The following is a 15,929-nucleotide window of genomic DNA, read 5'->3' as shown; positions in this document are numbered from 1 at the left end:
GTACCAGATCCCAAACTATACTATAAAGCAGTGTTTATCAAAACAATTTGGTACTGGCTAAAAGCCAGAAGGGAGGATCAGTGGAATAGACTTGGAGTAAGTGGCCTCAGCAAGACAGTCTATGACAAACCCAAAGATCCCAGCTTTTGGGACCAAAACCCACTATTTGATGAAAACTCCTGGGAAAATTGGAAGACAATATGAGAGAGATTAGATTTGGATCAACATCTCACACCCTACACCAAGATAAACTCAGAATGGGTGAATGACTTGAATATAAAGAAGGAAACTATAAGCAAATTGGGTGAACACAAAATAGTACACATGTCAGATCTTTGGGAAGGAAAGACTTTAAAACCAAGCAAGAGATAGAAAAAAAATCACAAAATGTAAAATCAATAATTTTGATTACATAAAATTAAAACATTTTTGTACAAATAAAACCAATGCAACCAAAATTAGAAGGGAAGCAACAAATTGGGAAACAATATTCATAACAAAAACCTCTGACAAAGGTCTAATTACTCCAATTTATAAAGAGCTAAACCAATTGTACAAAAAAACAAGCAATTCTCCAATTGATAAATGGGCAAGGGACATGAATAGGCAATTTTCAGTTAAAGAAATCAAAACTATTAATAAGCACATGAAAAAGTGTTCTAAAGCCCTTATAATCAGAGAGATGCAAATCAAAACAACTCTGTGTATCACCTCACACCTAGCAGATTGGCTAACATGACAGCAATGGAAAGTAATGAATACTGGAGGGGATGCAGCAAAGTCAGGACTTTAATGCATTACTGGTGGAGTTGTGAATTAATCCAACCATTCTGGAGGCCAATTTGGAACTATGCCCAAAGGGCATAGTCTGCCCTTTGATCCAGACATAGCACTACTGGGTTTGTACCCCAAAGAGATAATAAGGAAAAAGACTTGTACAAGAATATTCATAGCTGCTCTCTTTGTGGTGGCCAAAAATTGGAAAATGAGGGGATGCCCTTCAACTGGGGAATGGCTGAACAAATTGTGCTAACTGTTGTTGATGGAATACTATTGTGCTCAAAGGAATAATAAAGTGGAGGAATTCCATGGGAACTGGGACGAGCTACAGGAAATGATGCAGAGTGAAAGGAGCAGAACCAGGAGAACATTGTACACAGAGACTGATACACTGTGGTACAATCGAATGTAATCGACTTCACCATTAGTGACAATGCAGTGATCCTGAACAACTTGGAGGGAACACTATCCACATTCAGAGGAAAAACTGGGAGTAGAAACACAGAAGAAAAACAACTGCTTGAATACATGGGGATAAGGCTGGGATGTAGACTCTAAATGAACATCCTAATGCAAACACCAACAACATGGAAACAGGTTCTGATCAAGGACACATGTAAAACCCGATGAAATTGAGCGTCGGTTGTGGGAAGGGTGGGTGGAGGGGAGGAAGAGAAATAATGTAACTCTTGTAACCAAGGAATAATGTTGACTAAATAAATTAATTTTTTAAAAAAAGAAAATTCATTAGAGACATTAGTCTAATTTTATTTTGCTGTTTTGACTGTCTCTGGTTTAGGTATTAAGATCATGTATCTATCAGAGGAGGAATTTGGTTATAAATCCTTTTTCCATTTTATTCAAACAGTTTATATAATACAGAATTAATTCTAAAAATATCTGACAAAATTTGCTTGTAAATACATCTAGTCCTACAGGTTTTCTTAAAATTTGGGAGCTTACTTATACCTTAGTTTTCTACTTCTTGTTTGGTTAATCTGGACATTTTATATTTTTCTAAATATTCATCCATTTTTATTTAGATTGTCAGTTTTAGGGCATATATTCAGGTAAAATACTTCCTCATTACTAATACTTTTTTTCATTGGTTGTGATTCATATTTTTCTTTTTTTTAATGGTCATTTGGTTTTCTTTAAAAAAATAAAATAAAATCAGAGGCAACTGGGTGGCTCAGTGGATTGAGAGCCAGGTCTAAAGACAAGAGACAAGGTCCTAGATTCAAATCTGGCCTGACATTTCCTAGCTGTGTCACCCTGGGCAAGTCACTTAATTCCCATTGCCTAGCCCTTACCACTCTTCTGCCTTAAAACCAATGGTTCTAAGGTAGAAGGTAAGGGTTTTTATAAAAAATAAATCAAAATAAATCAAGTCAGCTAATGGTTTGTCTAGCTTGCCTATTCTTTAAAAAAAATTTTTTTTAAAGCAATGACTAACGGGCAGGTAGGTGGTTCAGGGGATAGAGTATCAGGCCTAGAAATGGAAGGCCCTGGCTTCAAAACTGTCCTCACCTCAGATACTTCCTATATGTGTGACTCTGAGCAGATCACTAAATTCAACTACCTAATCCTTACCACTCTTTATTTTTGGAACCATTACTTAATATTGATTCTAAGACATAGTAAAAGTTAAAAAAAATTTTTTTGAAACAGTTCCAAAATAATCAAAACAGTTGATTACATTGCATATTAAAATAGTATATTTAAGAACTTCCGGTTAAGATGGCGGCTTAGAGAAAGCTGAAGTTCAGATCTCCGGAAAACCCTTCCCGACCGATCTCAAACTAGAAGCTCCTAAGGCGCCGAAATTCAAACGACCAACAGCACAGACCCTGGGAACCCTCCTCCTGGACCTGGACCCGGTTCAAAAGGTACGGCTCCCCTTAAAAGCCAGAACCCGAGATCCCTCGGACCTCAGGGGTAGGAGCGCAGAGTCCAAGGCTCCCGGAAGCGGCAGCCGCGCCGGGCTCAGAGAGCAGGGTCTGAGGAACAACAACCCTCAGGGTCTTCTACCCAAGTCCCAGTCCGGGTGAAAGTTACTGCCTGGGGCTTCCGCTGCAGAGAGCCCGTAGGTCCGGGTGAAAGTTACTGCCTGGGGCCTCCGCTGGAAAGAGCTGGTCGGTCCGGGTGAAAGTTACTGCCTGGGGCCTCCGCTGCAGAGAGCTGGTCAAAACAACAGCAACCCTCAGGGCGGGCAAGACAGCCTCAGGGGCTGGATCCTGCTATCCAAGTCTCAGTGAAAGTCTGTGCTCTCGGAGCTTGGGGAAGCGGCAGCCCATCCCCCCCGCAGGCCGACGAAACAGCCTCACGGCCAGGGATTCTGAAGGCAATTTCCGGAAATCGAGCCAGGGGGAGAGTGTGGCCTCGTGGTCCGACCCTTCCATTCCAGTTCCAGTGAGGCATATTCAGTTTAACCCAGGGAACGCTCATAGAACCAACATCTGCCCAGGACTAAAGCCTCTGATCACCAGACAAAGACAAGAAAAGCCAATCCTCCACGTTCAGAGATGACAAACTCCACAGAAGCACAGAAGCCCCAAAATACCAAGAAAAATAAGAAGAAAGGGGCGACTCTGGACACATTCTATGGAGCCAAAATACAAAATACAGAGCAGATAGAAGAAGATATACAAGAAAATTCTCCAAAATCTTCCAAAGGAAATAGAAACTCTCCACAAACCCATGAAGAATTTGAATCAGAAAGGACCAAAAAGATGGAAGCCCTCTGGGAGGAAAAGTGGGAAATGATGCAAAAGAAATTCACGCATCTACAAAACCAGTTTGACCAAACTGTAAAAGAAAACCAGGCTTTAAAGCAAGAACTAATAAAGCAAAGCCAAAACACCAAGAAATTAGAAGAGAACATAAAATATCTCACCGACAAGGTGATAGATCTGGAAAACAGGGGGAGAAGAGAAAATTTAAGAATAATTGGACTCCCAGAAAAGCCAGAAATAAACACCAAACTGGACATGGTGATACAAGATATAATCAAAGAAAATTGCCCAGAGATTCTAGAACAAGGGGGCAATACAGCCACTGACAGAGCTCACAGAACACCTTCTACACTAAACCCCCAAAAGACAACTCCCAGGAATGTAATTGCCAAATTCCAAAGCTATCAAACAAAAGAAAAAATCCTACAGGAAGCCAGAAAAAGACAATTTAGATATAAAGGAATGCCAATCAGGGTCACACAAGACCTTGCAAGTTCTACGCTGAATGATCGTAAGGCATGGAACATGATCTTCAGAAAGGCAAGAGAGCTGGGTCTCCAACCAAGAATCAGCTACCCAGCAAAACTGACTATATACTTCCAAGGGAAAGTATGGGCATTCAACAAAATAGAAGACTTCCAACTTTTTGCAAAGAAAAGACCAGAGCTCTGTGGAAAGTTTGATACCGAAAATCAAAGAGCAAGGAATACCTGAAAAGGTAAATATTAAGGAAAGGGGAAAAATGTTATCTTCTTTTACTCAAACTCTCTTCTATAAGGACTACATTTATATCAACCTATGTATACTAATATGTGGGGAAAATGTAATGTATAAATAGGGGGTAAAGAAAGACCAAATAGAATAATGGTTCTCACACAAAGATTCACAGGGGAAGGGGAGGGGAAGAAAACTCCTATAAGAAGGAGAGGAAGAGGGGGGGGGGGGGTTTACTTAAACCTCAATCTCAGGGAAATCAACTCTGAGAGGGAAAAACATCCAGATCCATTGGGATCTTGAATTCTATCTTACCCAACAAGGGTAAGGAGAAGGGAAAACCAAGGGGGGGAGGGGGAGAGGGAGAACAAAAAGGGAGGGAAAGAGAGGGGGGAGGGGGAGGGAACAAAAAGGGAGGGACTAAAAAGGGAAACATCAAGGGAGGGGACAAGGGGGACTGATTCAAAGTAAATCACTGGACTAAAAGGTAGAGCCGAAGAAGAAAAGGTTAGAATTAGGGAAGGCAATCAAAATGCCAGGGAGTCCACAAATGACAATCATAACTTTGAACGTGAATGGGATGAACTCACCCATAAAACGTAGACGAATAGCAGAATGGATTAGAATCCAAAACCCTACCATATGTTGTCTTCAAGAAACACACATGAGGCGGGTTGACACCCACAAGGTCAGAATTAAAGGATGGAGTAAGACCTTCTGGGCCTCAACTGATAGAAAGAAGGCAGGAGTGGTAATCATGATATCTGATAAAGCCAATGCAAAAATAGACCTGATCAAAAGGGATAGGGAAGGTAATTATATTTTGTTAAAAGGGACTCTAGACAATGAGGAAATATCATTAATCAACATGTATGCACCAAATAATATAGCACCCAAATTTCTAATGGAGAAACTAGGAGAATTGAAGGAAGAAATAGATAATAAAACCATACTAGTGGGAGACTTAAACCAACCATTATCAAATTTAGATAAATCAAATCAAAAAATAAATAAGAAAGAGGTAAGAGAAGTGAATGAAATCTTAGAAAAATTAGAATTAATAGACATATGGAGAAAAATAAATAGGGATAAAAAGGAATACACCTTCTTCTCAGCACCACATGGCACATTCACAAAAATTGACCATACATTAGGTCACAGAAACATAGCACACAAATGCAAAAAAGCAGAAATAATGAATGCAGCCTTCTCAGATCACAAGGCAATAAAAATAATGATTAGTAATGGTACATGGAAAACCAAATCTAAAACCAATTGGAAATTAAACAATATGATACTCCAAAACCGTTTAGCTAAAGAAGAAATCATAGAAACAATTAATAATTTCATCAAGGAAAATGACAATGGCGAAACATCCTTTCAAACCTTTTGGGATGCAGCCAAAGCGGTAATCAGAGGCAAATTCATATCCCTGAAAGCTCATATTAACAAACAAGGGAGAGCAGAGATCAATCAATTGGAAATGCAATTGAAAAAACTCGAAAGCGATCAAATTAAAAACCCCCAGCAGAAAACCAAATTAGAAATCCTAAAAATTAAGGGAGAAATTAATAAAATCGAAAGTGATAGAACTATTGATTTAATAAATAAGACAAGAAGCTGGTACTTTGAAAAAACAAACAAAATAGACAAAGTACTGGTCAATCTAATTAAAAAAAGGAAGGAAGAAAAGCAAATTCACAGCATTAAAGATGAAAAGGGGGACAGCACCTCCAATGAGGAGGAAATTAAGGCAATCATTAGAAATTACTTTGCCCAATTATATGGCAATAAATACACCAATTTAGGAGAAATGGATGAATATATACAAAAATACAAACTGCCTAGACTAACAGAAGAGGAAATAGAATTCTTAAATAATCCCATATCAGAAATTGAAATCCATCAAGCCATCAAAGAACTTCCTAAGAAAAAATCCCCAGGGCCTGATGGATTCACCTGTGAATTCTATCAAACATTCAGAGAACAGTTAACCCCAATACTATACAAACTATTTGACATAATAAGCAAAGAGGGAGTTCTACCAAACTCCTTTTACGACACAAACATGGTACTGATTCCAAAACCAGGCAGGTCAAAAACAGAGAAAGAAAACTATAGACCAATCTCCCTAATGAATATAGATGCAAAAATTTTAAATAGGATACTAGCAAAAAGACTCCAGCAAGTGATCAGAAGGATCATTCACCATGATCAAGTAGGATTCATACCAGGGATGCAGGGCTGGTTCAACATTAGGAAAACCATCCACATAATTGACCACATCAACAAGCAAACTAGCAAGAACCACATGATTATCTCAATAGATGCAGAAAAAGCCTTTGATAAAATACAACACCCATTCCTATTAAAAACACTAGAAAGCATAGGAATAGAAGGGTCATTCCTAAAAATAATAAACAGTATATGTCTAAAACCAACAGCTAATATCATCTGCAATGGGGATAAACTAGATGCATTCCCAATAAGATCAGGAGTGAAACAAGGATGCCCATTATCACCTCTACTATTTGACATTGTACTAGAAACACTAGCAGTAGCAATTAGAGAAGATAAAGAAATTGAAGGCATCAGAATAGGCAAGGAGGAGACCAAGTTATCACTCTTTGCGGATGACATGATGGTCTACTTAAAGAATCCTAGAGATTCAACCAAAAAGCTAATTGAAATAATCAACAACTTTAGCAAAGTTGCAGGATACAAAATAAACCCACATAAATCATCAGCTTTTCTATATATCTCCAACACAGCTCAGCAGCAAGAACTAGAAAGAGAAATCCCATTCAAAATCACCTTAGACAAAATAAAATACCTAGGAATCTATCTCCCAAGACAAACACAGGAACTATATGAACACAACTACAAAACACTCGCCACACAACTAAAACTAGACTTGAACAATTGGAAAAACATTAACTGCTCATGGATAGGACGAGCCAATATAATAAAAATGACCATCCTACCCAAACTTATATATCTATTTAGTGCCATACCCATTGAACTACCAAAATACTTCTTCACTGATTTAGAAAAAACCATAACAAAGTTCATTTGGAAGAACAAAAGATCAAGGATATCCAGGGAAATAATGAAAAAAAACACATATGATGGGGGCCTTGCAGTCCCAGACCTCAAACTATATTACAAAGCAGCAGTCATCAAAACAATTTGGTACTGGCTAAGAAACAGAAAGGAAGATCAGTGGAATAGACTGGGGGAAAACGACCTCAGCAAGACAGTATATGATAAACCCAAAGATCCCAGCTTTTGGGACAAAAATCCACTATTCAATAAAAACTGCTGGGAAAATTGGAAGACAGTGTGGGAGAGACTAGGAATAGATCAACACCTCACACCCTACACCAAGATAAATTCAAAATGGGTGAGTGACTTAAACATAAAGAAGGAAACCATAAGTAAATTGGGTAAACACAGAATAGTATACATGTCAGACCTTTGGGAGGGGAAAGGCTTTAAAACCAAGCAAGATATAGAAAAAATCACAAAATGTAAAATAAATAATTTTGACTACATCAAACTAAAAAGCTTTTGTACAAACAAAACCAATATAACTAAAATCAGAAGGGAAACAACAAATTGGGAAAAAATCTTCATAGAAACCTCTGACAAAGGTTTAATTACTCATATTTATAATGAGCTAAATCAATTGTACAAAAAATCAAGCCATTCTCCAATTGATAAATGGGCAAGGGAAATAGATAGGCAGTTCTCAGATAAAGAAATCAAAACTATTAACAAGCACATGAAGAAGTGTTCTACATCTCTTATAATCAGAGAGATGCAAATCAAAACAACTCTGAGGTATCACCTCACACCTAGCAGATTGGCTAACATAACAGCAAAGGAAAGTAATGAATGCTGGAGGGGATGTGGCAAAGTAGGGACATTAATTCATTGCTGGTGGAGTTGTGAACTGATCCAACCATTCTGGAGGGCAATTTGGAACTATGCCCAAAGGGCGACAAAAGAATATCTACCCTTTGACCCAGCCATAGCACTGCTGGGTCTGTATCCCAAAGAGATAATGGACACAAAGACTTGTACAAAAATATTCATAGCTGCGCTCTTTGTGGTGGCCCAAAACTGGAAAATGAGGGGATGCCCATCAATTGGGGAATGGCTGAACAAACTGTGGTATATGTTGGTGATGGAATACTATTGTGCTCAAAGGAATAATAAAGTGGAGAAGTTCCATGGAGACTGGAACAACCTCCAGGAAGTGATGCAGAGCGAGAGGAGCAGAACCAGGAGAACATTATACACAGAGACTAATACACTGTGGTATAATCGAACGTAATGGACTTCTCCATTAGGGGCGGTGTAATGTCCCTGAACAACTTTCAGGGATCCAGGAGAAAAAAAACACCATTCATAAGCAAAGGATAAACTATGGGAGTGGAAACACCGAGAAAAAGCAACTGCCTGAATACAGAGGTTGAGGGGACATGACAGAGGATAGACTTTAAATGAACACTCTAATGCAAATACTATCAACAAAGCAATGGGTTCAAATCAAGAAAACATCTAATGCCCAGTGGACTTACGCGTCGGCTATGGGGGGTGGGGGGGAGGAAAAGAAAATGATCTATGTCTTTAACGAATAATGCTTGGAAATGATCAAATAAAATATATTTTAAAAAAAAATAGTATATTTAAGAAAGGAGATCCAAAAACCAGATAGGGGAAGTATGATGGAAAACAACTGAATAAAGGTCAATGGAGAGGAAAATACTGAAATGGATCTGTGATCTCACGGATTCCTGAGTTTCCTTCCCTAGAATTGATCACAGTATATCCATGTGGGTTCTGAAAGAGATATTTTGCTTTAATGAATGGGTTATTTGGGGGTTGTTGTTGATTTTTTTAAGTTCAGCAGGATCTTATTTTCTCTATAACTTTCAGTTAACTCTGAAAATGAAAAAAAAGGGGTTCACTGTTATAGTGTTTGCTTGTTACCTACTAATACTCTCAAAAAGGAAGCCCTCAATTCATATATTTCTTTACCGACTTCCATTTGATATTTTAGAGAAGGCAGAATAAGCTTATAAACTTTTAATTATTGGTGTTCTCTTAGAAGTTTTTTTTAGTATTAATAAGGTCCTATGCTATCTCCCTCCTTCATATACCCTGTATACTGATCCCTCAACACTCTCACAATTGAATCACTTGTAGAACAGATCATCTTTATTCACCCTTGCTCTAATCCAGCTGCTTTTTCTCTTCTTTTTAGTTCTAATTCCTATTTCTTCTATAATCACATCTAGAAATGTCATGTTAGGACACAAATGCAGTGGTTCCACTGTTCTTGATGGAAAAAAAATTTTCATGAAAACAATTTTAGCAAATATTTCTAGTTTTCTTCTGTTTGTAGTCTTCCTTCTATTTCATTTTTGAATAGCACTGTATTACTATGTTGAACTTTCTGTAAACTAATTTTACCTTCCACTATTTCTCTTATATTTGTGAACTGACATTTCTTCTAATCTTCCATCATCTTTTTCCATATGACTTGACAAATATGTTTTTCTGGCTTACTTGATGTTGCTTTTGACAGCCATCTTTCTCTGACAAATATGAAGTTTGCTGACTAAAGCTCTTTCTGAGCTCTTCTGGCCTCCTTTCTGTGGAAATTAATTTATATCAGTTTAACTGCTGGATGAAGTTGTAATTGGTTTTGATGTCATTTCTATTGTTCATTTTCCATTTTTCCAGTTCTGGAAGGCTGTGCCAGCAGAGTGTAGGCCCTGGCAGGTTTTAATGGGATGAAAATGCTTCAAGTATGGCTCTGGTAACAGACCAAATCTGTTCACAGAAGAATTAAGTAGCTAAATATAGAGAGGCATGTCACCAATGAACTAGTCCACCTGGTAATTGATTTTTTTTTTTACCATGGAAACCCATGAAACAAATAAAAATTTTAAATGGCCCTCCATCTTCAATCTTCATTCAAGTGTGACCTACTTCTACAGAGACAGTGGCAGAATGATTAGACAGGTGGCAGAGGTTGCTAAGAATAACCATTTTTAGACCATCAATAAACTTTAATGTGACTATTGTACACTACATGTGAGCTCCTTATCCAGTGAGTGGACATTGATGGAAGAATTGAATTATATCAATCTTGATGTTATTACTTAGTGAAATCAGAAGAAGGAGGTTGAAGATAAAAAGAAAAATAGCTTATAGTCACTTATTAGAGAAACAAGGATAGTAGGTTTTACTGTACTCCCGTAACAAAAAACGTTATTCCATGGGATATATGATAATCACTTATTGCAATACTAATTAACATTTGCCCCCAAAAAGTCCAAAGAAATGATTGCAGATTATACACAAATGCAGAGAATAAAATGATAGAAAAAAATTCTAAAAAGAACTTGACAAGTCTTTTTACAATCAATAAACATGCATTTTGAGAGTTAATGACTTCAGTGCAAAGGTGAGGACAGAGAGAAATACGTAGTGTGGGAGAGGCCAAATACTAGCTAGAGTGATAAAGCTCAAAAAGATCTGGGCCTGGAAGGGGAAGTTAAAGACGATGAAAAGAAGGCTCGTAGCTATATTTGAGGGGTAGGAAAGAGCTTCAAAGAAAGACTATGATCTTTGGGGTGGAGAGGACAATAATAATTGTCAAAGAGAAGGCAGAGGTGCTCAAATGATATTTTCTTTCTTTTTTCCTCCTTTAGCAAAGAAAATTACCTTTACCTTGGAAATGATAAAAATGACTAATATGAAGCTGACACTGAGGATAAGTAAGAAAATAGTAAGAGAACACTTAGTTGCCTTTATTGAATTTAAATGTGACCCATTTAAGCTATAGGTGAACGATAGTGGCCCAATCAAACTATACTCTGAGGTTCTGAAAGAAGAGAAAGAAGGGATTGCTAAGCCTGTTAGTAATATTTGAAAGATGATGGGGAAAAAAGGGAAGTTTCACAAGATAAGAAAAGAAAAAACAGCACGATTTTCAAAAAAGGGAAGAGAACAGACCACAATTATAGGTCAGTAAGCTTGACTTTATTTCCAAAAAAAAAAAAAAGCTCTAGAACAAACCATTAAAGACAGAGTTGCTGAATATCTAGAGAGGGAAGCAATGATTACTTAAAGCCAGCATGGCTTCATTAAGAACAGGACACATCAGAAAAATCTTATTTCAGTTTTTAAAGGGTAACTAAACTGGCAGATAAGAAGAATGTTAGGGGGCAGCTGGGTAGCTCAGTGAATTGAGAGCCAGACCTAGAGACAGGTGGTCCCGGGTTCAAATCTTGTCCCAGACACTTCCCAACTGTGTGACCCTGTTACTTAACCCCCATTGCCTAACCTTGCCACTCTTCTGCCTTGGAACCAATACATAGTATTGATTCTAAAGTGGAAGGTAAGGGTTTAAAATAGAAGAAGAAGAATGTTACAGATATACTTTACCTAGATTTTAGTAAGCTTTTGATAAAGTATCTCATACTATTTTTATGGAAAAGATGGATAGATATGAAATAGAATTACAAAACAGAAAAACAATTCGGTGAATTCAGAACTAAATCACTGGCCAGATTAAAAAGCAATGATAAATAGTTCAATGTTAATACAGAAGGAGGTCTCCAGTGGAGTACTTCAGGTATCTTGGCTTTGACCATAGGTTATCTAACACTTTTACCAATAATTTGGGTAAAGCCCAACACATCTCATGAAAAGTCTAAGTCCAAAAAGATCCTGGCAGGATAGAGTAGTGGGCATTAGGAATAAACATAAAATCTTACACTTGGGTAAAAAATTCAATTTCACAAATACAAAATTGGAGGGAGCATGGTTAGATAGCAGTTTGTCTGAAAAAAATGTAGGGGCTTTGTGTTTACAAGTTCAAAATGAATCAGTAGCATGTTAGGGACAGCCATAAAAAAGCTAACATAACATTAAGAGAAACAGCTTCTGGGGATAAGGAGGTGATAGTACCTCTGTACCCTGCCCAAGTCAGGCAGTTCTGGGCACCTCATAAATATAATCTATTACAATATGTAAAATACAGTATAACAGAAGATAAAACACAGTATAATACAGGAGATCTCCACCAGATGCTAAGCTCCTTCTGGGCAGGGTCTATGTTTTATTCATATTTTAATTTCTCTAAATCTTATTCCCCAAATCAATAATAAACTTTCCCATTCTACCTGCTGCCCTTACCCTGCTTCAGATCTCAAAATGTATTTTGTTTTACATTTCTCCACTGGATTTTTGATGTCTTCCTTTAATACCTCATTGTCACATGGAAATGACTCCTGATTTCCAAAGGTTATGCTAGCAACGTGTAAGCCTGGGGAGCTTATTTCAGTATAAGCCTAGAGAGAGATTTTCTCTCTCTTTTCCAAGGACCAGCAGAACTAAGTCTAGAGACTCTAGCTCATCACCAAGCTGATGAGAAGGTAATGAATTTTTTGGCCATAAGAACTCTCAAAATCCCTCTACTCAACAGTAGCAGGATTATGATACTGATGGAAGTAGTATTTGTACCAATTAAACCACAGATCCTCAATGCACTATATCTTATATTATCTGTTTCACATTCTCTAAGAGAGCAGAAACTCTACACATCAAGGAATTGTTCATCTAAACTTGTATCTATGAGAGCCCAGCACTATATTCAGCAGAAAGAAGGCATAAGATTTGTTGAATTTGTTGTTCTTCATTATCTCACAGCATCCAACAGTCATTTTTCAAAACAGACATTAGTGTTACTGAAATCAAGAGAATTCCAAATAACAAAAGAAAGGCTATCATCACACTAAACTTTCACCATTTAATCTTACCTCCAAGCCATAAAAAGTCATTCACAGACCGAAGAAGCTCCACAGACATGTGGTAATGAACCAAGGAATCCTGTAGCATCCCTGCCTGAAGGCATAAGTCACCAACATGTTTCCTCATCCGTCCTTGACACCGCTTCTTATAGTGTCTAGAAAAGAAAGTACAATTCAGGTGGAAAGTTATTCATCCAAGATCTCTTATCTCTTAAACACATTAGTTAAGCATTATTCCTCTTACATTCCAGAAAAAAAAATGCTAAGAAGAAAATTTCAACTTCTCAGAGAATCATCAGATTTAGGGCTAGAAAAGCCCACGGAGGTTACTGAGTCCAACTTCTACATTTTACAGATAAGAAAACTGAGGCCCAGAGGGGTTAAAAGACTTGCTCAGAGTCACACAGCTAGAAAGTATCTAGGGTGGGATTCAAACTCAGGTCTTTCTAATTCCTGGTCCAGAATTTGATCTACTACATCACACTGCCTCATCCATGCTTCCTCACCTAGCTTTCAAAGTCAGCAACAACTACTACTAATTATGCTGAGAAGAGGGGAGAAACTGCTTTTAGGAAAAGAGCTAAAGACTAAATAATTTTTTTAAATCTCCGGACAAGAGTCAGAAACTCAGGTAAAAATTGATATTTGATCTTTTTCTTTTCTTAGAATCAATTGTCTTAACACTAAACTCCATTTAAAATAATAGCTAGATAATATCTCTCTTTTAAGGGGTAAGATTCATTTCTCTTTTAGCTTCATTACATATCTTACTTTTTTTTTCACAATAGGGTGTTAATGATGCTTTAAGAAGATGGGTAAAATGGAACATCAATAGCACTTTAAAAGTTGACAAGAATCCTGACTACTGAATAATGCAAAGCTTTTAAAAGTAGTTGCAGTTGGTGGAAAGAGCATCACAATAAAAGGTAAGAAACCAGTTCTAGTCCCCATATCATCCTTTGCTAATTACATTGCCCAGGCCAAGTCCTTTCACTTCATCAACAGAATCTGAATATAGAAGCCTGGGCCAGATAATCCTTTCAGGTCCCTTACAAGACTTCATTCTGTAGCTTGGTTTAAAAATGACAAGAAATTCCTTTGCAACTATCTTGAAAGCTAATGGCCTTCGAATACAGTTTGATTATATTCAAACATAAATTTTTGTTTTTAATAATAATCAGCTGAGGAACAAGGAAACAACAAACCCTTAATTTTATTTTATTTCACCTCAATTATGATGCAATATTACTTGTATTATTCCTAATGAATTCCTTAATGGCTACATTCAGAGCTGAGCTGAAGGTCTGAGAATCAAGAACAGGTAGAGCTGGAAATTTGGCTAAGGGGCTAATTCTTTCAAAGGACATTTATAAAGATTTTTTTAAACTCTGAAGCTATATAACCATGGGCAAATCATTTAACTTCTCTCAACCTTCTGTTAATTGGGGATAATAATAGTATCTACCTCCCAGAGTCATTGTATATATCAAATATGATCCTTTACATACGTAAAATGCTTTACAAACCCTAATGCACTACATAAATACTAGATATTTTGTAGCCCAAAAAAAATAGCATGTGAGAAGGATAATTTACTAAAACTTCAGAACCTACTCATATTAGCTCTACCTTTACTTCTTCTGCTGATGCCTAAACATACCTTTTTCTCTAGGTCTGTCCCTCTCTCTACCCATGCCTCTTCTCACTGTGTTCATCCCTACCCCAACACTCTCACAGAAGACCAAAAAAGAATAGCACAAACTACTACCAATGGGCTCCCTTAAAACTCATGCATAGTTCCCAAAGGACTACTTGTGTTCTGCTTTTAGAATTCTCCTATGAGTGAAAAACATTTACAAAATAATAGACTGCTTGTTTAATGTGAACTTTCTTATGATGTTTGTCAGGGATTCCCTCTCTGCCAGTATCTATATCAAAACTGGGATATCCCAAAAGACTATGGGGGTCTTTAGGATGATAAGTTTATTTGTGGCAGCACTGTCTTAAATCATAAATGCCTACAATCATCAACATCTAATATGCTAGGCATGGTAACATGTACAAGCAGATAGTTAATGACTGCTTTCTGATGGCTAAAAAGTTGTCTTTAGAAAGAAGCTGGAGAAATTCATGCAGGCCAAGATCATAGGAAAGAACAACAAGGCTTCCCTAAGAAAACTTGTTTCAGGCAGCTATTCTATGTCATTCACTTGTGAAAAGCTAATATCCTTAAGAGTATAGAGATGTGTGCCTATCTTCAGTCAAGCTCCTCAGCATGTCCCTTCTTACTTGACCCTCTTCCTGAAAACGGCTGTTTGGAGGCAACTTATAAAGCTAAAGATCATAAGTATACTCCCACAGGGTTCAATTTTCTACATATGGTAAGACACCTATTAAAGCCATAACACTTGATTACCAAAGAATTAATTTAAAATCCCTCTGTTTCAAGTCTTCTTGCTGATATTCATTTCTAGGGATAAGAATAGGAACTATACTTTCATTGGTATGCAGTGATGGCAAACCTTTCAGAACCTTTTAGAAACCAAGTGTAGGGCCCCACTCCCTCCCCAAACTTCGTGCCATGCCCTGCCCCTGCCAACACCTTACCCCTTACCCCAGACAGGGGAGGGACAAAGAAAGGGGAGTAGCCTGAGTACTCCACTCAGGGGAGGGAGGGAGGAAGCCACTGGGCTGCTGGGCAGAGGAAAAGGGAGGCACAGTAGAGGAGAGAAGGAAGCAGCTCTGCTCAAGTCCCTCTGCCTTTCTAGTAACTCTCATCAGCAACAGCTAGAATGTCCACAGAGAGGTCTCTAAGTGTCATCTATGGCATGCGTGCCATAGGTTCACCATCACAGGTATATTAGAAGCA

At 37.7% G+C, this 15,929-nt stretch overlaps 1 protein-coding gene across 3 annotated transcripts in view; it reads right to left on the bottom strand.

The window, feature by feature from the left end:
• Positions 1-15,929, bottom strand: part of TRAPPC9 (trafficking protein particle complex subunit 9) — a 1,102,825-nt gene that overhangs the window by 1,068,458 nt on the left and 18,438 nt on the right. For all 3 annotated transcript variants that reach the window (XM_056820755.1, XM_056820756.1, XM_056820757.1), the window contains one exon: positions 13,070-13,215. In XM_056820755.1, coding sequence (XP_056676733.1) covers positions 13,070-13,215 — 146 coding nt within the window. The remainder of the gene's footprint in view (positions 1-13,069; positions 13,216-15,929) is intronic.

The sequence above is a fragment of the Monodelphis domestica genome, chromosome 3 (assembly GCF_027887165.1).
Source record: "Monodelphis domestica isolate mMonDom1 chromosome 3, mMonDom1.pri, whole genome shotgun sequence".
Classification (NCBI taxonomy): Eukaryota; Metazoa; Chordata; class Mammalia; order Didelphimorphia; family Didelphidae; genus Monodelphis; species Monodelphis domestica.
Note: the sequence above shows the minus strand (reverse complement) of the source record. Positions and strands in the feature narration are given on the sequence as shown.